Source organism: Rana temporaria, chromosome 1, assembly GCF_905171775.1.
Source record: "Rana temporaria chromosome 1, aRanTem1.1, whole genome shotgun sequence".
NCBI classification, from domain to species: Eukaryota; Metazoa; Chordata; class Amphibia; order Anura; family Ranidae; genus Rana; species Rana temporaria.
This window is the reverse complement of record NC_053489.1, coordinates 575,365,141-575,388,429: the sequence shown is the minus strand read 5'-3', so window position 1 is coordinate 575,388,429 and position 23,289 is coordinate 575,365,141. Positions and strand designations below refer to the sequence as shown.

The following is a 23,289-nucleotide window of genomic DNA, read 5'->3' as shown; positions in this document are numbered from 1 at the left end:
GTTGAATGGGTGGGGGGCAGCCAGTCAGTGCTCAGACCATACAGTACGTCACATACTACATCAAATTGGTCTGCATGGCTGTCCTCCCAGAAGGAAGCCTCTTATAAACATGATGCACAAGAAAGTCCGCAAACAGTTTACTGAAGACAAGCAGACTAAGGACATGGATCACTGGAACCAAGTCCTGTGGTCTGATGAGACCAAAAAACTTATTTGGTTCAGATGGTGTCAAGTGTGTGTGGCGGCAACCAGGTGAGGAGTACAAAGACAAGTGCGTCTTGTCTACAGTCAAGCGCAGTGGTGGGGGTGTCATGGTCTGGGGCTGCATGAGTGCTGCCGGCACTGGGGAGCTACAATTCATTGAGGAAACCATGAATGTCAACATGCAGAGCATGATCCCCTCCCTTCAGGGACAGGGCCTTATTTCAACATGATAATGACCCCAAACACACCTCCAAGATGACCACTGCCTTGCTAAAGGAGCTGAGGGGAAAGGTGATGGACTGGCCAAGCATGTCTCCAGACCTAAACCCTATTGAGCATCTGTGTGGCATCCTCAAGTAGAAGGTGAAGGAGCGCAAAGTCTCTAACATCCACCAGCTCCGTGATGTTGTCATGGAGGAGTGGAAGATGACTCCAGAGGCAACCTGTGATGCTCTGGTGAACTCCATGCCCAAGAGGGTTAAGGCAATTCTGGAAAATAATGGTGGCCACACAAAATATTGACACTTTGGGCTCAATTTGGACATTTGTACTTAGGGGTGTACTCACTTTTGTGACTAGCGGTTTACACATTAAAGTGTTGAGTTATTTTGAGGGGACAGCAAATGTACACTGTTATACAAGCTGTACACTAATTTCTACAGTCTTGTCACATGTAAAGGTATAATAAAATATTTACAAAAATGTGAGGGGTGTACTCACTTTTGTGAGATACTGTATATATACACAGTACTTCCCCATAGTGTAATATATCTGCACACACAAAAAAAAAATTGCTGATTCACACTGTACAGTCCACAATGCCCGTGTGAATGGCCCAGGCACCTGACATTGCTGGAGAGAGATGGGGCTCAGGTAAGTATTAGGGGGTGCTGGAGTGGCTGCTGCACAAAAGACGTTTTTTTTTTTATCCTAATGCATAGGTCTCCGCCCAAAAAAATATTAAAAGCCAGCAGCTACAAATACTGCAGCTGCTGACTTTTAATATTAGGACACTCACCTGTCCTGGAGTCCAGCGATGTCAGCAGCAGAGGAGCAGATGATGAGCGATCGCTCATCACTCTGCTGCCCCCACCGCCATCCTCGGTGAGGGAACCAGGAAGTGAAGCCTTGCCGCTTCACTGCCCGGTTCCCTACGGCGCATGTGCGAGTCGTGCTGCGCCGTGCTAACTGGTCCCCGCTGTGTTCTGTAAACCGTGGGTTTCCCAGAACACAACGAGGGGGGGATCTGACGTCCTGCCCGCAGTCTACCCGCAGACTGTGTGGCCAGAAGTGGGTGCAAATACCTGTCATAGACAGGTATCTGCACTCCCCTCCCCCCTGAAAGGTGTCAAATGTCACACCGGAGGAGGGGAGGGTTCCAATGAGCGGAAGTTCCACTTTAGAGTGGAGCTCCGCTTTAAGATAAAAAAAAAAAAAAACTCGCGACTTTACAACGTCTTCAAGTGAATGTGACTTTTCCTCTCACTACCTACTGTTGCCTGTATATATATATACACACACAATATTCCAGTGTGGCTGTACAACGAGTCCGACTAGCACAGATCAGACTGGGGTTCTCGATTACCATGTGCCTCTAATGGACACAGGGTGATTTACACATCGGAGGGGCCAGGGAAGCCGGACCAGGAGCCTCCAGTGCTCTCCAAGGCAAGCTGGGCTCCACAAGCTGCCCCCCTCCGCCCAAAGTGACTCCCGTCACACAGAGTATCTAGTGAAATCAGTGTAGTGTATATAACGCAGTGCAGAGTATCTAGTGAAGTCAGTGTAGTGTATACAATGCAGTGCAGAATATATAGTGCAGTCAGTGTAGTGTATATAACGCAATGCAGAGTATATAGTGCAGTCAGGGTAGTGTATATAACGCAATGCAGAGTATATAGTGCAGTCAGGGTAGTGTATATGAAGCAGTGCAGAGTATATAGTGCAGTGTAGTGCAGAGTATGTAGTGCAGTGCAGAGTATATAGTGCAGTGTAGTGCAGAGTAAATAACAGTGCAGAGTATATAGTGCAGTGCAGAGTATATAATACAGTGTAATGCAGATTTGCAGATTATATAATACATATGTATTGAAGTGGGAACCATATGACAGAATTAAGAAAAAAATGGCATCCCTCCCCCCCAAAAAAATCCATACCAGGTCCTTCGGGCCTGGTATAGATTTTAAGGGGAACTCTACGCCACAATAAAAGAAAAAAAAAAGGGTCTTGGGACCACCCCCAAAATCCATACACACGATAATTGAGCGCACTCCCTATAAACATCTATATGAACAATACCTGGAATAGGGGGAGGGGGAAAAAGGAATGGAATAATGAAAAAAAGTTTAATAAAGTGATCTATGGAAATACACTAGTCCAATTCAATAATGTCCATAGCACTATGTTAGTAATGCTTTGCTTTGATGGCAGCCAGCTGACAGATGAAGCAATCTGCAGAAGGACAAGAAGAAACACAATGCAGCGCCTTCTAAGCGTAGCAGGTAAGTTTAATGTTGAAAAAATGGTTTAAACATATAAAAAGCCTACTCACAAAACAGATGTAGGTAAGGGCATGGAAATATAAGGTGTATCATCCGCGGGAATCCCGGAGACAACGATGTGCCCTCGTGCAGACATATGGAGCTGTCCTTGCTTGTGTGCAGCGGCGGCGGCAGGAACCAAACGCCCTCGGATCTATCGAGAAGGGATCAGGTCTCCACTGTGTGCTGCGTGTGGGACGTCACTTCCGGGTGATTGGGGTCTGGTATAAATTTTAAGGGCAACTCCACGTACCTTATGTTGATGGGGACAAGGGACTCTTCCCAACAACCCTGGGCTGTGGTTCTCATTTAACCCCCATATCCCGGCCCCCTCTATGAGAATGGGTACTGGGTACATCATACCCCTATCCATTCACCAAAAAAGTGTAAAAAATTTAAAACCACAAGAGACAGTTTTTGACAAATCCTTTATTAAAATATAAAAGAAAGTGTCCCGCAATTTAAATCCACAGTCAATCACGGCGGACCCAAAAAATAGCAAAAATGGAAAATGCTCTGCCTCCATGGGAGGCCTCCCGCCAACCGCTCTCTCTCTTTGCTTTGACAGCTCTTATATAGGTGTAGCACCACCCCCAGGGGGGAGCTGCTGGTTGTTTGGGTGGCGCATTTACCTCGTGGCTCTTCCGAATTCCTAGGGGTGAATGATGCGTATTGCATAAAGTAGAGGAATATCCGCAACAGGTGCTCTTTGCTGTGCTCTTTATTACCCAGCCGGGTAAAAACAATAAAACTTGTGGTGAGGAAAGTATAGTTGAAGAAGAAAGATAAACAGCAAATTCAGGCGTATCAATGGGGAAACAGTCCTGCTCCCAAGTATAACACTTCTTTGCACCACTCCTGCCTGAGTAGGAATAGCGTACCCGGACAGGCTTCTCTCAGTGACCTGGCAGCCGGAGTATCGCTCGAACTTTTGTGAGGAAAAGTCTCTGCCACACCCTCCTTGGTGAACCTCAGGGAGAAACCTCTGCCACAGGCCCTCTCTGGTTTGAATTACGGGATTAGTCCTCCTTGAAAGAATCACGCATGGATTTTCTTCTTAACGTCGCCCAGGTACCAACTGACAGGTGATCAATCCCCCAGTGTCCGGCTACTTGTGATCCCCAGTGGTTTGTCGAGGCCCTGTTGGACCGCCAGCCTCTCAATCGCGCTCCTCAGACAGACTCCCCACCGAACAGCAATACAGCTTGGGATCTTCAAAAGTGGGAACCCAGTCGATCACTGGGTCCCCGTCCGTGCTCAAACATTCCAGACCAGCAGGGTCCCAGAACCAGGAACACCGTGTAGCACGCACGCCCTGGCCAGGTAGGCCATAACGCCGGGGCGCCGTGGTGCAGTCACTCTAAAGGTGGGTGCCGCACTGAAAGAAGACCCAGAACCAATGGCGTCTGCCCCATAAATACCCCTCCCAGCATGCACAGCAAGGCTCAACCCTCCTGATTGGCTGCTGGGGTAGAGCACCCAAACCTCGACTCCACTGCTGCCACCTACCTACCGTTGGAAGAACACCCCAATGTAATAGAATGAGCCCACAGTACATCCAAGCTGAGACAGAGACCCTGTTTTACACATAACAGTTGGGATCAGAGCCTAACTACGCTCGGATCCACCTCTAAATTTAAATAGCATCAGTACCTAAAAGTAACCAGCTACATAGGCAAAGGTGGGGCTACCCATTGACCTAACCAGGTGATCCGCCCCTTCTGATGTCATGTGAATTTTAAAAGCATTGACAAGCCTGCTGATCTCACAGGTTTGCTAATCTGACAGAACACTGCTGCTTTTAAAATTCAACTGTATTTCACTATTTAAAGCGGAGGTCCACCCGATTTTTTTTTAAAAAGCCAGCAGCTACAAATACTGCAGCTGCTGACTTTTAAAAAATGGACACTTACCTGTCCAGCGCGCCCGCGATGTCAGCAGACGAGGCTGAGCAATCGTTCGGTCCTCGGCTGCTTCCGCCGCCATCCTCGGTGAGGGAATCAGGCAGTGAAGCCTTGCAGGTTCACTGCCCGTTTCCCTACTTCACATGCGTGAGGATTGCGGCACACCGTCACTGGTCCCCGCTCTCTCCTTGGAACAGTGTTTCCCAGAAGACAGCGCGGGGGTGACGTGAAGGGGCTAGACTCCTGCGGGAGTCACAGAACCCGAAAGTGGTGCAAATACCTGCACCCCCCTGAAAGGTGCCTTTTTGTGTGAACTTCCGCTTTAAGCTCAGTTTACTGGTAAAACTAAGTGTGAAATGCAAGACTTCAGTGGGTGTAACAAGATGTCCGTTTGCCGCCTTCTAAATGTAGGCTTGCGGCGGACGAGAGCAGGCGTAGCAAGATGGCCGCAATGGAATATCACTAAGGTTGCATATTCTAAAGGATAGCAGTAATCTGATATAACACAGGCACTTTTTTGCACGTTTCTCATGCATAGGGCAGCCCATTGAAAATAACTGGCTGCCCTAAATGTGATGCATGTAAGGAGATAATCGCAACAAAAAGGAGACGCGTGCAACAAAAACGTGTGTGTTCTCGGTCGCACCTCCCCGTGTGAAGCAAGCCTCAGGTAGGGTGACCACGTGTCCCGGTTTGCCCGGGATCGTCCCGTAATTTACATTGTTGTCCCGTGTCCCGGGAGCCTTCAAACCGGGACAATAGAGAGTCCCGGAATCAACTGCCTGCCAGTCTGCAACACTCATGTCGCTGCTGCCGAAGTGCTGCTGTGATTTAATTCATTCTAAATCACTGGTTGCTACGGCCGCCCCGCTTGGCGTGTAGCAACCAGTGACGTCACCATGTCCCGCTCTCTATGCGGCTCCGACTCCACCCCCACCTCCTCCAGCCGCGGTTCTTGTAGCAGAGAGAGCAGCGCAGCAGCCAGCAGCAGCGATTCGTTACAGGGCAGGCAGCCAGGCAGAGACAGTGAGCCACTCACCGTCACCTTCCAGTACCGCGGCAGTGGCACAGACCAAGACCTCCTCCTCCTCTGAGTCCTGACCTCGGCTCCCGCTAGTGAGTCCCGCCGGCGCCGCGACTCCCGCTGCAAGCCTGCCTGTGACATCTCTCAGCCTCCGACCGAGACCCGTCCGACGGTCACAGTGCAGTGCAGACACATCTCCGCCGGTCTGACCTCCTCTACAGCCCAGCGGCCCCGGCAGGCTCCTCCCGGCTCCCGCCCGAGCGGCCCGATTCACTGCCTGCCAGACGCCAGTGCCTCCTCGAGTCCTGACTGGAAAGAGAACACCGGCGCCAACCCTGGAGTGAAGACTGCCCTGCCCTTCTCCACCACCACCAGTGACCAGACAAGGAGACAGTCACTCCATCTCCATTATATGACTCCAAAAGGTGAGCAAATAGGGGCAATTGACACTGGGTGGCAGCATCTGATGGGGCACAGTAGCGACAATCTATGGGCACACTGGCATTTGATGGGGCACAGTAGCGACAATTCATGGGCACCCTGGCATTTGATGGACTGTGCCCCATCAAATGCCAGTGTGCCCATGAATTGTCGCTACTGTGCCCCCCATCAGATGCTGCCAGTGTGCCCATGAATTGTCTCTACTGTGCCCCATCAAATGCCAGTGTGCCCATAAATTGTTGCTACTGTGCCCCATCAAATGCCAGTGTGCCCATAAATTGTGCTACTGTGCCTAGCAACAATTTATGGGCACACTGGCATTTTATGACGCACAGTAGCGACAATTTATGGGCACACTGGCATTTGATGGGGCACAGTAGCAACAATTTATGGGCACACTGGCATTTGATGGGGCACAAGTGACGGCATTTGATGGCACAAGTGATGGCATTTGATGGCACAAGTGACTGCATTTGATGGCACAAGTGACGGCATTTGATGGCACAAGTGATGGCATTTGATGGCACAAGTGACTGCATTTGATGGCACAAGTGACGGCATTTGATGGCACAAGTGATGGCATTTGATGGCACAAGTGACTGCATTTGATGGCACAAGTGACGGCATTTGATGGCACAAGTGATGGCATTTGGTGGCACAAGTGATTGCATTTGATGGCACAAGTGATTGCATTTGATGGCACAAGTGACGGCATTTGATGGCACAAGTGATGGCATTTGATGGCACAAGTGATGGCATTTGATGGCACAAGTGACTGCATTTGATGGCACAAGTGACGGCATTTGATGGCACAAGTGATGGCATTTGGTGGCACAAGTGATTGCATTTGATGGCACAAGTGATTGCATTTGATGGCACAAGTGACGGCATTTGATGGCACAAGTGATGGCACAAGTGATGGCATTTGATGGCACAAGTGATGGCATTTGATGGCACAAGTGACTGCATTTGATGGCACAAGTGACGGCATTTGATGGCACAAGTGATGGCATTTGATGGCACAAGTGACTGCATTTGATGGCACAAGTGACGGCATTTGATGGCACAATTGATTGCATTTGATGGCACAAGTGACGGCATTTGATGGCACAAGTGACGGCATTTGATGGCACAAGTGATTGCATTTGATGGCACAAGTGATTGCATATGATGGGGCACAGTGGTGGCATTAGATAGGGCACAGTGGTGGCATTTGATGGGGCACAAGTGACTGCATTTGATGAGGCACAAGTGATTGCATATGATGGGGCACAGTCGTGGCATTGGATAGGGCACAGTGGTGGCATTTGATGGGGCACAAGTGATTGCATTTGATGGGGCACAAGTGATTGCATTTGATGGGAACAGTGGCGGCATATGATGGGAACAGTGGCGGCATATGATGGGGCACAGTGGTGGCATTTGATGGGGCACAAGTGGCTGCATTAGATGGGGCACAGTGGCTGCATTTGATGGGGCACAAGTGGCTGCATTAGATGGGGCACAGTGGCAGCATTTGATGGGGCACAGTGGCAGCATTTGATGGGGCACAGTGGCAGCATTTGATGGGGCACAAGTGGCTGCATTAGATGGGGCCTAGGGCCCTCTTTTGATCTTGCACACGGGCCCGCTGATTTCATGATACGCCCCTGCCCCCAAAATACGCAAACAAATATGTAAAAAAACATATATTTTTTTAGGGGGGGGGGGGGTGTCCCTGAATGGCAGTTTGGAAATGTGGTCACCCTAGCCTCAGGGCAGTATGCACCCAGGGACGAATGCATGAAACGACAGCTGAATGATACAGTACCTTCCACCCACATCTAAACCCTGGAGCCTCATTCACCAAGCTAAGCACCAGGCCTCAGACATACATTTCTGTTACTATAAATAGAAAATCAAAAGCTGTGAAACTCACTAGAAATAAAACTATTCAAATCCACCTTTTTGTTTGTTTATTATAAATATAATAGAAAGGGGTTAGAATTCTTCAAATTTGTATTGCTGTGACTCCTTTTAAGATTTCCTGTCTGTCTTACAACGAATAAAGTTCTCTACGCTTGAATCATGGCTTCCTCTCTCGCAAGGGCTCTCTGGGAAATGTAGTCCGGTAGCTGCGTCTGTTCCTGCCCGGCCCTGGGAAGAGAGAGAGAGCGGTGTGAGCGGGGATCGGTGAGTGTGGGGCGGATAGAATGAACGATGGGATGGGGCTCCGTGATGTGTACGGCGACTGAGGCTGGGGAGAGGTTTGTGATCGCTATGAAGTCTTCCTGGGCCCGGCTTGTAGCGCTGTGTGTATTGTATGCGATGAGGCCAGTACCTCTCTGTATGGGGATCCAGCGATGACAGAAAGAGCTGTGTGTGTGATCTGATCTCCCCGGCCTGCACCCGGTTCTGTTTACTAACATTGGTCGATCCCCCCCTCCCCCTCCAGTAATCACGGAGGGCCAACAAGAGCCTGGATCTGCAGCTTTATAATGCCTGTGGCAGTCTGTCGGTCTGTGACTGTCAGCTTGTCTTTGTGTTATTCCTAGCAATACAAAATTGTACATAGAACTGCCTTATACACCAATCAGCCTTGCCATTATGACAGATAAAGTGAACAACATTGATTATCTCCTTATAATGGCACCTGAATGTGGGTGAGATGTATTAAGCAGCAAGTGAACATGTTGTCCCTGAAGTTGATGAAAAGCAGAAAATATGGGGTGCTGTAAGGATTTAAGTGACATTTACATGGGCCAAATTGTAATGGCTAGACGAGTGGACCAGAACTCTAATACGGCAGCTCTTGTGGGATGGTCTGCAGCAGTGAGTCCCTACCAAAAGTGATCCAAGGAAGGAAAACGGGCATACTAGTGACAGGATTATCATGACTGCCACAGCTCATTGATCAACATGGGGAGTGGAGGCTGGCCTATGTAGTACCATCCAATAGAAGAGCTACTAAAGATCATACTGGTGAAAAACTTAAGGCTGGTTCCAATAGAAAGGGTTCAAAATACACAATGCAATGCAGTTTGTTGTGTATGGGGTGTGTTGCCGTGGACCGGTCAGGGTGCCCATGCTGACCCGTGTCCAAAGCCAAAAGTTCCTACAATGGGCGTCAGTACTGAACTATGGAGCAATGGAAGAATGTGGCCTGCTCTGATGAATTCAAGAATAGCTTTGAGGAACACAATGAGTTTAAGGTGTTGACTCGGCCTCCAAATTCTCCAGATCGCTATCCAATCGGGCATCTGTTGGATGTGTTGAAAAAACAAGTCTGATCCATGGAGGCCCCAACTCACAACTTACAGGACTTTAAGGCTAGTTTCACACTTATGCGAATTGGATGCGGATCTCCCCGTACCCAAGTCGCCTGACTCGCAATGAAGTGGGTTCACACAGCTCTGGGGTGACCGCTGTCCGCATTTGGAAAGGGTCCTGTGTGTCTTTGGTTCAGATTTAGGTGTGAATTTCGGCAAAATTCAGACCTGATTCGCAACTGAATCGGTGAACAGGGACGCATCAGACCCCCTGCTTTGAACCCGGCCTTAAGGCCCCTTTCACATTGAGGAGTTTTTCAGGCGGTACAGCGCTAAAAATAGCACTGCTATCACGCCTGAAAAACTCCTTCACTGCAGACTCAATGTGAAAGCCCGAGGGCTTTCACACTGAGGCGATGCGCTGGCGGGAGACAAAAAAATCTCCTGTCAGCAGCATCTTTGGAGCGGTGAGAGGAGCGGCATGTATACCGCTCCTTCACCGCTCCTTCCCATTGAGAACAATGGGAAACCGCGGCAATACCGCCCGCAATGCGCCTCTATAGAGGCACATTGCGGGCGGTATTAACCCTTTATCAGCCGCTAGCGGGGGTTAATACCACACCGCTAGCGGCTGAATCCCGTGGCAATCCCGGCGGTATAGCGCCGCTATTTTTAGCGGCGTTATACCGCCACCGCGGCTCCCGCCCCAGTCTGAAAGGGGCCTAAGGGAGTTGTAAAGGTTTGTTTTTTATTTTCTAAATAGGTTCCTTTAAGCTAGTGCATTGTTGGTTCACTTACCTTTTCCTTCCATTTCCCTTCTAAGTGTTTTTTTTCTTTGTCTGAATTTCTCACTTCTTGTTCCTCCTCAGTAAGCTGTTTTAAATGACTTTCCACCGCTCGGATGATGGGGGAAAGCTTACTGAGAAGAAACAGGAAGTGAGAAATTCAAACAAAGAAAAAAAACATTTAGAAGGGAAATCGAAGGAAAAGGTAAGTGAACCAACAATGCGCTAGCTTAAAGCGGAGGTTCACCCTCAAAATTAACTTTTTCACTAACCTATCTGCAGCCTTAATAAAGGCTGGTAGCGTTGTCACTTTTTTTTAATGTGTACACTTACCTGTATTCAGCCGCACTTCCGGGTCTTCTTCCTTGCGGGGAGTAGGCGTGTCGCTCCTTTTTCCCGACGGGGAGCTCTGCGCAATGTCTCCTGGGAGTGAGTGTTGATCCTCCCAGGAGACGATTGACGTGCGGGTAAAGCGCGTCATCGGCCTCCGAAAATATCCGACTGGGACTCGGCTCTTAACGGCGCTATACGGCACCTGCCGTGTAGAGCTGCCTGCGCAGGCGCCGTAAAATGCAGAGTCCCCCTCGGATATTTTCGGAAGGCGATGACGCTCTTTACCCAAATGTCAATCATCTAAGGAACGCCTACTCCCCGGGGGAGCGAGAACCCGGAAGCCCCATGAAAATAGCATAAAACCGTAAGTACAGCGGCACAAAAAAAAAAAAAAATCCAGCATACTGTAGATGTCAGCAGTATGCTGGATGTAACGCTCTATTGTTGTTTTAGGGTGAACCCCCGCTTTAAACTAACCTATTTAGAAAATAAAAGACAAACCTTTACAACCATTTTAAAGGAGGAGTGTCAAGACGCCCACTAACACACAGCTCCTTTCTCTATCTGCAAAGTAGAGCGCGTCCTGACACTCCTGCTCACCCCCTCAAGAGGCTTTCTCCACACCAGGGAGAAAGCCTTGCATTACTGTGTGTAGTTACAGACAGAAGAACAAGAAGTGAGGATTTCTCAGAAGAAATAAGGACATTTAAAAGCAAAATGGAAGGATGAGGTAAGTGAAGGAGGACTGCACTGAGGTAAATGAAGCTATTTAGGGATTTTTTTTTTACCTTTACAACCCCTTTAAGTGTTGCTAAACCCACAACAGTAAGATCAGTCTGTATATGCAGTAAGCATGCGTAGGGTTGTCCTGATACCACTTTTTTAAGACGGAGTACAAGTACTGATACTTTTTTCCAAGTACTCGCCGATACCGATGCTTTTTTTTTTTAATGTCATGTGACAGTTTGACAGGTGGCACTGATTGCACTGACAGGTGGCTGGCACTGACAGGTGGCACTGATTGCACTGACAGGTGGCTGGCACTGACAGGTGGCACTGATTGCACTGACAGGTGGCTGGCACTGACCGGTGGCACTGATTGCACTGACCGGTGGCACTGATTGCACTGACCGGTGGCACTGATTGCACTGACAGGTGGCTGGCACTGACCGGTGGCACTGATTGCACTGACAGGTGGCTGGCACTGACCGGTGGCACTGATTGCACTGACAGGTGGCTGGCACTGACCGGTGGCACTGATTGCACTGACAGGTGGCTGGCACTGAAATGCTGGGAAAAATTACACCAGATTTATAAAAAAAATAAAACGATGCTGCAACGCCCATCTTGGTACACCTTGCACTCGGCTGCAGTAAGCAGCAGCAGACATCTTGTTACACATAGCCCATATAGCTCGGGCTGGGTATGTAGCTTTCTATAGGTGTACGGTGGACCATACACTATACAATCTGTACAATTTCCTTGATCTACCATCAGCTATGTATTGCAGGAGCCTGCCTGATTAGATACTAATTGAAGAGATTGCTTAGGTTTTGTCCTCCTATCGTTTTGCTAACTCTAAAGCCTCGTACACACGTACGGGATTCTCGGGGGTAAAATGTCCCCCGGGAAAACCGAGAACCTGCTCGGTAAGTTTCCCCCCCCCCCCCCTACACATGAGGGGTTTTACCGACAGGAAAACTGCGATGGAGCTTTGGTCGGGAATCCTGGTCGTGTGTATGCTCCGTCGCAGTTTTCCCATAGGAATAGGGAAAAAGGAAAGCTGATTCTCTTCTCTTTTTTTTTTTGGCAGTTTTCCTGTAGGGAAAACTGCGATGGAGCTTACACACGGCCGGTTTTCCAGGCCAAAAGCTCTCATGGCAGTTTTCCCGGGAAAAGGGAGTAGCTGCTCCAGGTGGGAACCCAGATGAATATCCTCCGTTGCAGACAACTCGGGTGCAGGCAATGCACTTAGCAAAGCAGGAACAAAAATTGTTTCTGAACAAGTTGTAGCCTTTATTAAAAAAAGGACAGCACTACAAGTCACAGCAACATAAAATAAAACCCGACTGCTGACGCGTTTCGCACTGAAACTAGTGCTCAGTCATAGCTCATGGCAGTTTTCCCCACGGGAAAACCGGTCGCGTGCACAAGGCTTTAAGGAAATTGTACAGTCAGATTGTATAGTGTATGGTCAGCCAAATACCACTCACTGACCGTAAAATACTGTTTCAAGCCCATAGATTAACCACTTGCTTAGTGGGCACATATACCCCCTTCCTGCCCAGGCGAAATTTCAGCTTTCGGCACACTTTAAATGAAAATTATGCGGTCGTGCGACGTGGCTCCCAAACAAAATTGGCGTCCTTTTTTTCCCACAAACACAGCTTTCTTTTGGTGGCATTTGATCACCTCTGCGGTTTTATTTTTTGCGCTATAAACAAAAAAAGAGCGACAATTTTGAAATAAACACAATGACCCAGATTCTCAAAGACTTACGACGGCGTATCTCCAGATACGCCGTCGTAAGTCCGAATGGGCGCCGTCGTATCTATGCGCCCGATTCATAGAATCAGTTACGCATAAATTCTGCCAAGATACGAGCGGCGTAAGTCTCCTACGCCGTCGTATCTTGGGTGCATATTTACGCTGGCCGCTAGGTGGTGCTTCTATTGATTTTCGCGTTGAATATGTAAATGAGCAAGATATGCTGATTCACGAACGTAAGTACGCCCGTCGCAATTAGTTACGCCGTTTACGTAAGACATACGCCGGCGTAAAGATAAAGCTGGTCTCTAGGTGGCGCAGCCCATGCAAGGTATGGACGTCGGGACAAGCGTATCTTTTTACGTTGTTTACGTAAGTCGTACGTGTATGGGGCTGTGCGTAGGTTACATTCACGTCACAGGCATTGAGCCGGCGTATCTTTGGGCGTAAATACGACGTGATACTGAGTATGCATGCGCCGTTTGTTCGGCCATGCATCTACATGGGGTCACGATTAATTTAAATACAACACGCCCACGACCTGCCTACTTTGAAATATGCGCGCTTACGCCGGCCCATTTACGCTACGCCGCCGTAACTTAGGACGCAAGTGCTTTGTGAATACAGCACTTGCCTCTCTAAGTTGCGGCGGCGTAGCGTAAATAAGATGCGCTAGGCCGGCACATAGTTACGCCGCCCTAAGTGAATCTAGGCCAATATTTTTTACTTTTTGCTATAATAAATATCCCTTTTTTTTTTTTTTTTTCTTAGTTTAGGCCGAAAGGTATTCTTCTACATATTTTGGGGGAGGGTAATCGCAATAAGCGTATAGTGATTGGTTTGCGCCAAAGTTATAGTGGCTACAAAATAGGGGATAGAATTCTAAAATTTTTTTTTTTTTTTTTACTAGTAATGGCGGTTATCTGCGTTTTTTTTTTTTTTATTTATTTTTTTTTTTTTATCGGGATTGCGATATTATGGCACACTTTTTGACACACTTTTGGGACCATTCACATTTATACAGCGAACAGTGCTATAAATATGCACGTATTACTGTATAAATGTGACTGGCGAGGAAGGGGTTAAATGTGTACCCTGGGAGTAATTCTAACTGTGGGTGGAGGGGACTGACTGGGGGAGGTGACCCATCTGTGTCTGTGTCCCTATGTACAACGGCAGGGCTGCTGATATGGGGGGGGACCACCAGTCCTCCTGTAGGGGGCCCAGCCACACAGGGGGGCCCCAACAGCAGGGGGAATTGGTGTGGTCAGGTAGAGGGGCAAATACAGGAGGATAATCTGTGTGGCTCTCTGCAGCCTGCCAGGTAGGCTGTACAGGGTCCCGTGATTTCTAACAGCAGCCCTGTACAAGGGACAACACAGTATCGGTCTCCTCTCCCTGACAGGATGTGGATCTCTGTGTTTACACACAGAGATCCACGTCCCTGGCTCTGTCACTGCCGATCGCGGGTACCTGGCGGACATCGCGCCCGCCAGGCACGCGCATTGGCATCTCGTGACGCACCGGGCACGCGTGCGCCCCCCAGTGGCCGGAGGGCCCAAGGCAGCCTCCCGAATCTATAGAGCCACCTTGTGGCCGTCTTTTTACTACGGCCCGGGTCTCAAGAAGTTAAAAAAAAGATTCATGACCGGATTCCCTCATCCACATATTCATTGTGGATGAAGGAATCCTCCTCACTGAGTGATTGTATTCTGACAGCAGGGAGATTTCCCCAACTACAGAACACACGGCTATAGCCGGCACACTGATCGTCAGGGGGGGGGGGGGGCACAACAGGCTGGCTGTACAAAAACTGATTGGTAGATTGACTTGTGTGTGTGTATGTGTGTGTGTATGTGTATGCGTTTTCTTTGCCGCGATTTTGCAGCGCTTTTTGCGCCTTTTTTTGCCATGATTTTGCACAGGTCAAAAGTTCCCCAAAATAAGCTCATGTACTTTTGTGAGCTTTAGGAATTTTAAATTAATGGAATTTTGCTTGTTGGGCGTTTTACGAGCTGAAAACGCTCAGGTGCGAATGCAGCCTGAAGAAATGACACTTTGCTACAGTGTAAAGTAGCGAATGTACTGCTTGTATAAACCTAGGTTCACACTACTGCGATGCGATGTACTGCAAATTTGATCTGGTTTTTTGTCCTGTGTAAGGTGCGAATTTGCCTTGGGTTTTGACGTAGACTGGTGCAAATTTACCGTGATACAGCGAATTTCAGGAGGCAGCCAACGAACAATTCGCAGAGATGTGAACTGTGTTATACGAGTTTACTGCATGTTCAATTGAAGCTTATGAAGATAAAATTTGCATCGCACCCACAGTCAACGCGCACAAGACACTTTTTTTTTTTTTTTCTGCACCAAATTCGCGATGCAGAGATCTGATCCAAAGCCACGGAATCCTATGCTTTTTACATGACCTGCGAATCCTAAACGCTTCAAACCCAATGTAAATTTGCATCAGTGAGAACCCAGGCTAACCGTGTAAATTTACTGTCCCCTCAAAATAACTCAACACACAGCTATTATTGTCTAAACTGCTGGCAACAAAAGTGAGTACACCCCTAAGTGAAAATGTCCAAATTGGGCCCAAAGTGTCAGTATTTTGTATTGCCACCATTATTTTCCAGTGCTGTTTTAACCCTCTTGGGCATGGAGTTCACCAGAGCTTCACAGGTTGCCACTGGAGTCCTCTTCCACTCCTCCATGATGACATCACAGAGCTGGTGGATGTTAGAGACCTTGCGCTCCTCCACCTTCCGTTTGAAGATGCCCCACAATGGCTCAATAGGGTTTATGTCTGAAGACATGCTTGGCCAGTTCATCATCTTTACCCTCAGCTTCTTTAGCAAGGCAGTGGTCGTCTTGGAGGTGTGTTTGGGGTCGTTATCATGTTGGAATACTACTCTGTGGCCAAGTTTTTAAAGGGAGGGGATCATACTCTGCTTCAGCATGTCACAGTACATGTTGGCATTCATGGTTCCCTCAATGAACTGTAGCTTCCCAGTGCCGGCAGCACTCATGAAGCCCCAGACCATGACATACCCACCACCATGCTTGACTGTAGGCAAGAAACACTTGTCTTTGTATTCCTCACCTGGTTGTCGCCACACACGCTTGACACCATCTGAACCAAAAACTTTTATCTTGGTCTCATCAGACCACAGGACATGGTTCCAGTAATCCAAGTCCTTAGTCTGCTTGTCTTCAGCAAATTGTGGGCTTTCTTGGGCATCATCTTTAGAAGAGACTTCCTTGTAGGATGATTTATTGCAGTGTGCGGCGTATGGTCTGAGCACTGACAGGCTGACCCACCACCCCTTCAACCTCAGCAGCAATGCTGGCAGCACTCATATGTCTATTTCCCAAAGACAACCTCTGGATATGACGCTGAGCACATGCATTCAACCTCTTTGGTCGACCACGGCGAGATCTGTTCTGAGTGGAACCTGTCCTGTTAAACCACTGTATTGTCTTGGTCATTGTGCTGCAGCTTAGTTTCAGGGTCTTGGCAATCTTCTTATAGCCTAGGCCAGTGATGGCGAACCTTGGCACCCCAGATGTTTTGGAACTACATTTCCCATGATGCTCATGCACTCTGCAGTGTAGTTGAGCATCATGGGAAATGTAGTTCCAAAACATCTGGAGTGCCAAGGTTCGCCATCACTGGCCTAGGCCATCTTTATGTAGAGCAACAATTCTTTTTTTCAGATCCTCAGAGAGTTCTTTGCCATGAGGTGCCATGTTTAACTTCCAGTGACCAGTATGAGAGTGAGAGCGATAACACCAAATTTAACACACCTGCTTCCCATTCACACCTGAGACCTTGTAACACTATTTAGACATTAATAGCTGTGTGTTGAGTTATTTTTGGGGGACAGCAAATTTACACTGTTATACAAGCTGTACACTCACTACTTTACATTGTAGCAAAGTGTCATTTCTTCAGTGTTGTCACATGAAAATATATAATTAAATATTTACAAAAATATGAGGGTTGTACTCACTTTTGTGAGATACTTTGTGTGTGTGTGTGTGTGTGTATAAAATATATATATTAGAGATATATCAGGATGCATTCAGTTTTTGTTGTGGAAGTTTCTATGGTTGATATTTCAGTGCTTCCCAAATATGTTAGGCTTTTCATTCACAGGCTGAACACATTATGGGTGACATAGTGACATCTCTGCCTTGTTCTACAGTTTGAAATAGATGTAAGAGAACTTTTTACAAGATGACTGCCATCAAGCATGCCCTGCAGAGGGACATATTCACTCCAAACGATGAGCGCCTCCTCAGTATTGTGAATGTATGCAAAGCTGGAAAAAAGAAGAAAAACTGCTTTTTATGTGCCACAGGTAAGTGAATACAAGAGGGTAACTGTCAGCTCCTTCTCATGGGTATTTAAAGGGCCATGGCATGCATTTTCAACTCTTACAAATTGCCCCCCACATGCCAGAGCCATAAGACTGTAGTGTACCATATGGGTTTGGCTTTGTGTTTCACTAACCCGAGGTCATGCCATGTCTGAGCTGTGGCAGGCCATTGATCTACGTGGATTTTTTTAAATTTTTTTAGATTTAAGACAATTAAAGTCTATTTGTTGGATTAATTTCTAGCAAAACAATCCTGACTCTACTCAATGCAAAATGAGCCTTAAGCATAAATGGAGCACACTGGTTTACACTTTTTCATTACAGTAAAGCACGCTAAAACACCATGGCGTTGGTAACATACCAACCTTGGTGCTTTGCAGTGCCATTCAATATAAACACACCTCCCATGTGTGTGTTTCAGCACACCATACTGCACAGATGGCATGTGTTAAAAAATGGTGCTTGTCTAGTTTTAGGTGTATTGTTGTCCATTTGCAGGCCATTCAAAATTAGAGCTGCGAACAGGTGCGGCCAATGGCGGCCTGTCATTATAGTGAACGGGTACAGCAGCTGCAGCCAGTGCCGATCCTGACCTCTCTGGGGCCCTAAGCAAAATGACATGTCACATTAAAGTTGAGAAGGCGGGGGGTGGGGGTGGGCTGCCGACAGTGACATTTCACATTAAAGATTAAAGTTGGGGGGGGGTGTTCTGCTGTCGGAAGTTACATCTTACATTAAAGTGAGAAGCGGGGGGTGATGACTTCTTACCTCTTCTCCCATGCAGCCAGCGAGTTGAGAAGTGGGGTGAGGGGCCGAAAATAACTTCTCACCAGGCGGGGACTCTGTTAATTTGGGGGGGCCCTCCGCAACTTTGCGGGGCCCTAAGCGGTTTGCATGGTGAGCCTATAGAGCAGATCGGCCCTGGCTGCAGCTACCTGTTAAGAGCCACAGGAGGACCTGCTCATCAGCTATCCTTATTGTTTGTGTATTTTATGTGTGGCCCATGACAATTTTTCTTCCAATGTGACCAAGGAAGGTTAAATGGTTGGACACCATTGCTTTAAAGGGATATGAATGAAGACCATTGGTCTTTCCCACCCTGTAGCAGTTGGGGAGAAATACATGCGCTGACAGCACATAGCGTAGGCTTTTATTATCCATCATTTGTGATAGTGTGTTTTTTGCCAGCATTAGATATCGCAGGTACACAAGGGACTTGGATAACAGGTGCAGACCATCTAGATGGACAGTTAGCTTACACAGTAACTAATGGCTGCTAATGCAGGAACTGCTTACATAACCTCCAATTACCTTATGTTTTTTTCTAAGCAATTAAAGCACTTAGTAATGTAAGGTTTGCTGTATCAAATGCATTGTGTATTTAACTTAAGTTGTAGGTCATCCAAGCCGCTATATGTGATTTTTTTTTTTTTTTTTTTCTTTGTCATGCACACAGCAGATGCTGCTGGTCAATCCCCAGGTCCAGATAGCCAGCGTACCTCGTTCTTGCCTATGCCTACAGTTTAGAAATTCACATATTGATTTCAAAAGCCTTAAAACATGGGAGTTGATTTACCAAAGTATTGTTGTCTCATTGGGGCCAATTCACACACCTCCAGTGTGATGTCATTAATTTTCAATGGCACGCCTGCTTTGTACCACAGCACATGGTAATGTACTATTATGAGATGTTGTGCAGTGCATCTGACAAAATTATGCATGTCCAATTTTTGGACCATTGTCGGCGTATTTAAATGAATATGCTGCTATAATTGCCAGTGCATGTTAATGGATTGCAATGTGAATGGGTCCTTTTTACATGCTGGAAGAGCTTGTAGTTGATGTGACTTTGAGCGCTCATTCATGCTATTGTGTTGCAGTTACTTGCAGCAATGCCATGTCACATGCGTTGGTGCAATGCGCTGCCAGTTATTCTGAATGGCACTCTAACACCCTGCTGATGGATGTGCAGTGCACCGCACTGACTTATGGTGCATTGTCAGCCGATTCATTTTGAATTGTCTGCCTTATTGCAACATACATTTTCACATGGCGTAACGCACGCAAGCATACTTATCTATATTCCTATCGCACACGTTCCTGTCAAGTAAGGCTCATAAAATTGTGGGTGCTGCAGCGATTACCAGCTGGGTACTGGAAACATTAACCACTTCCCGACTGCCTCATGTAGATATACGTCGGCAGAATGGCACGGACAGGCACATCAACGTACCTGTACGTGCCTGCCTAGACGTGGGTCGGGGGTCCGATCGGGACCCCCCCCCGGTACATGCGGCGGTCGGATCCCCTCGGGGAGCGATCCGGGACGACGGCGCGGCTATTTGTTTATAGCCGCTCCGTCGCGTTCGCTCCCCGGAGCTGAAGAACGGGGAGAGCCGTATGTAAACACGGCTTCCCCGTGCTTCACTGTGGCGGCGTATCGATCGAGTGATCCCTTATATAAGGGAGACTCGATCGATGACGTCAGTCCTACAGCCACACCCCCCTACAGTTGTAAACACACACAAAGTGGTTAACTCCCAAACTGCAACTGTCATTTTCACAATAAACAATGCAATTTAAATGCATTTTTTGCTGTGAAAATGACAGTGGTCCCAAAAATGTGTCAAAATTGTCCGAAGTGTCCACCATAATGTCGCAGTCACAAAAAAAATCGCTGATCGCCGCCATTAGTAGTAAAAAAAAAAAAATTAATAAAAATGCAATAAAACTATTCCCTATTTTTGTAAACGCTATAAATTTTGCGCAAACCAATCGATAAACGCTTATTGCGATTTTTTTTTTTTTTTTTTTTTTTTTTTTTTTTTTTACCAAAAATAAGTAGAAGAATACGTATCGGCCTAAACTGAGGAAAAAAAATGTTTAGATATGTTTTTGGGGGATATTTATTATAGCAAAAAGTATTTTTTTTCAAAATTGTCGCTCTATTTTTTTTAGACAATTGCGCGGTCGTGCGACGTGGCTCCCAAACAAAATTGGGTCCTTTTCTCCCCACAAATAGAGCTTTCTTTTGGTGGCATTTGATCACCTCTGCGGTTTTTATTTTTTGCGCGTTTATAGCGCAAAAAATAAAAACCGCAGTTTTCAAATGCCAAGTGATCAAATGCCACCAAAAGAAAGCTCTATTTGTGGGGAGAAAAGGACCCAATTTTGTTTGGGAGCCACGTCGCACGACCGCGCAATTGTCTGTTAAAGCGACGCAGTGCCGAATTGTAAAAACCCCTTGGGTCATTTAGCTGCATATTGGTCCGGTCCTTAAGTGGTTAAGCAAGCACACCATGAATCAACAATAGCCGTCCAAAGTTTTTTTTTTTTTATTGCAGAGAGATCACATCACAGAGACAAGTGCAAAGTTTTGGAGCCGCACAGGACCTCTCCGAAATGCCTGACAAAGCGTTCCTGAGTGGCTCCAAAACTTTGCACTTGTCTCTGTGATGTGATCTCTCTGCAATAAAAAAAACTTTGGATGGTGATTGTTGATCCATGGTGTGCTGGCGAATATGTACTGTACACTTGCACATATGTCTGCTTTTACTGTTCTTGATGGCAGATTTTTTTTGTTTTTTTGTTGTGATTTTTACATTATATACAAACATTTTATAAAATTCTATCTTTTCTAAAGTAACAACGGAGCATCCAGTTCAGGTTCGAGTGGTGAAAGTAAAGAAATCTGACAAAGGGGATTTCTATAAGACCCAGACCACGTGGCTACTGCAAGACCTGACAATGGTGGATGCAAAAGATGACCTCAAGGTAAGCCATGTTTTCACTGACATGGACTTTAACCAGTGAATATCGCTGCTCATCTGCAGGGCTTTAAAACCACTCTGTTTTTAAGTTTAAAGTGTAAATAAAACCTTCCCCTTTAAAGAAATGCCAATATAGAAGTCCACGAACTGTGATCTTGTGCTCTAGCCAGGATGTTCAGGCCCCACAAATACAATAAAGGACTGGCAACTCGGATGCTCTTAAATAAAAGTACTTTATTGGTTACATGGGTACACAGATACAGGCTATATGTTGACGCGTTTCGGCTAAGAAGCATGGCTTCATCATGGCTTCATCAAAGCATACATGGAGAAAAGAAAGGAAGAAGCACGGCAGGCATATAAAGAACATATCATGAACAAATAAAACATGATCAAAGTGGTACAATAAATGTATCAAATCCATGCGATTATGTTAGAAAAAGATTTTTGTCCATTCTATCTTTCAAGCCATACAGTTTTCTAGTATTAAAGCGGATCTCCACTCTAAAGTGGAGTCCCGCTGATCGGAACCCTCCCCCCCTCCGGTGTCACATTTGACACCTTTCAGGGGGGAGGGGGGTGCAGATACCTGTCTACAGACAGGTATCTGCACCCACTTCCGGCCCTACGATACGGGCAAAGGACGGTTTTTTCCTTCCTTCCCGTCCGTCCCCCCGTTGTATGCTGGGAACACTCGGCTCCCAGCACACAGCGGGAGCCAATCGGCGGGCGCAGCGCGACTCGCGCATGCGCCGTAGGGAACCGGGCAGTGAAGCCGGAGCGCTTCACTTCCTGGTTCCCTCACCGAGGATGGAGGGGGGAGCAGCAGGGTGACGAGCGATCGGCTCGTCATCTGCTGCGATCACCGCTGGACTCCAGGACAGGTAAGTGTCCTTATATTAAAAGTCAGCAGCTGCAGTATTTGTAGCTGCTGGCTTTTAATATATTTTTCCCGTGGCACATCCGCTTTAAAGAAAATAGTAGATACTCATCTCTGCCAGTTCCTGAACTGATGAACACGGCTGTTATAAAGAGAAATCATCCTGTGAAGTCTCTGCAGACTCTTCTGTTAATCTCTGGTTTTCTCCACTCTGTTCGGTGGTTCTTCCTGCCCACTCATCTTGTAGTGATATAGGGGTCAGTGTTTAGAACCACTGAGCACAGTGAGAGACCAGAAGATTGACACTCCTCGAAGTGTCAATGTCTGAAGAGAGTTCAGGGACAATTTCCCTTTTTATTAGGCCTTAAGCCTCGTACACGATCGGATTTTCTGACTGGATTTGTGTGATGACAGGCTATTGTCGGAAAATCCGTCTGTTTTCTATGCTCCATCGGACAATTGTCGGATTTTCAGCGGACAAATGTTGGATGGCATGCGTAAATAAAAATTTTCCGCAAACAACGGTCTGTTGTCGGATTTTTCGACAAAAATCCTAAGTACAAAGCAATGCTCGGAAACAATGCTCACCAAATGCAACATTAGCAGAAAGTGTCCAAAGGGTGGCGCTAAAGAGCTGAAAAACTACGTAGTACGTAACTGTGTTCGTTATTGGCCGACAATTGTGTGCCGTTTATATGCAAGACAAGTTGTTGGCCAACGCCCTTTGGACAAATGTCAGAGGCTTTGTCTGTGGAAAATCGGATCATGTGTATAAGGCTTTTGGCAGCATGGGTAATAGGAGAGGTAAGTAGTCTCTACAGGAAACTATAATTTATTGAACGTTTAACTCCAGGCAAAATTACAACATTACTCAGAACCCCCAAACATTATATAAATAATTTAGCAGACACCCTAGGGAATAAAGTGGTGGTCATTGCAACTTTTTATCTCGCACGGTATGTGCGCAATCATTTTTCAAACGCCATTTTTTTGGGGAAAAAAACGGTTTCATGAATTAAAAAATAACAAAACAGTAGTTAGCCCATTTTTGTTGTATAATGTGAAAGATGATGTTACGCCAAGTAAATAGATACCTAACTTGTCACGCTTTAAAATTGTGCACACTCATGGAATGGTGCCAAACTTCGGTACTTAAAAATCTCCATATGCAATGCTTGAATTTTTTTTACAGGTTACCAGTTTAGAGTTACAGAGGAGGTCTAGTGTTAGAATTGTTGCACACGCTCTAACGCACGCAGCGATGCCTCACATGTGTGGTTTGAACACC

The 23,289-nt window shown here is 46.9% G+C and overlaps 1 protein-coding gene across 8 annotated transcripts in view; it reads left to right on the top strand.

Moving 5' to 3' along the window:
• Window positions 1-8,175: 8,175 nt before the first annotated feature.
• EXOC1 (exocyst complex component 1) overlaps window positions 8,176-23,289 on the top strand; it is a 113,019-nt gene continuing 97,905 nt past the window's right edge. For 7 of the 8 annotated variants that reach the window (XM_040334747.1, XM_040334746.1, XM_040334738.1 and 4 more), the window contains exons 1-3: window positions 8,176-8,285; window positions 17,178-17,333; window positions 20,995-21,125. In XM_040334747.1, coding sequence (XP_040190681.1) covers window positions 17,210-17,333; window positions 20,995-21,125 — 255 coding nt within the window. In that variant the 5' untranslated portion in view covers window positions 8,176-8,285; window positions 17,178-17,209. The other variant, XM_040334716.1, reaches the window with a different exon arrangement.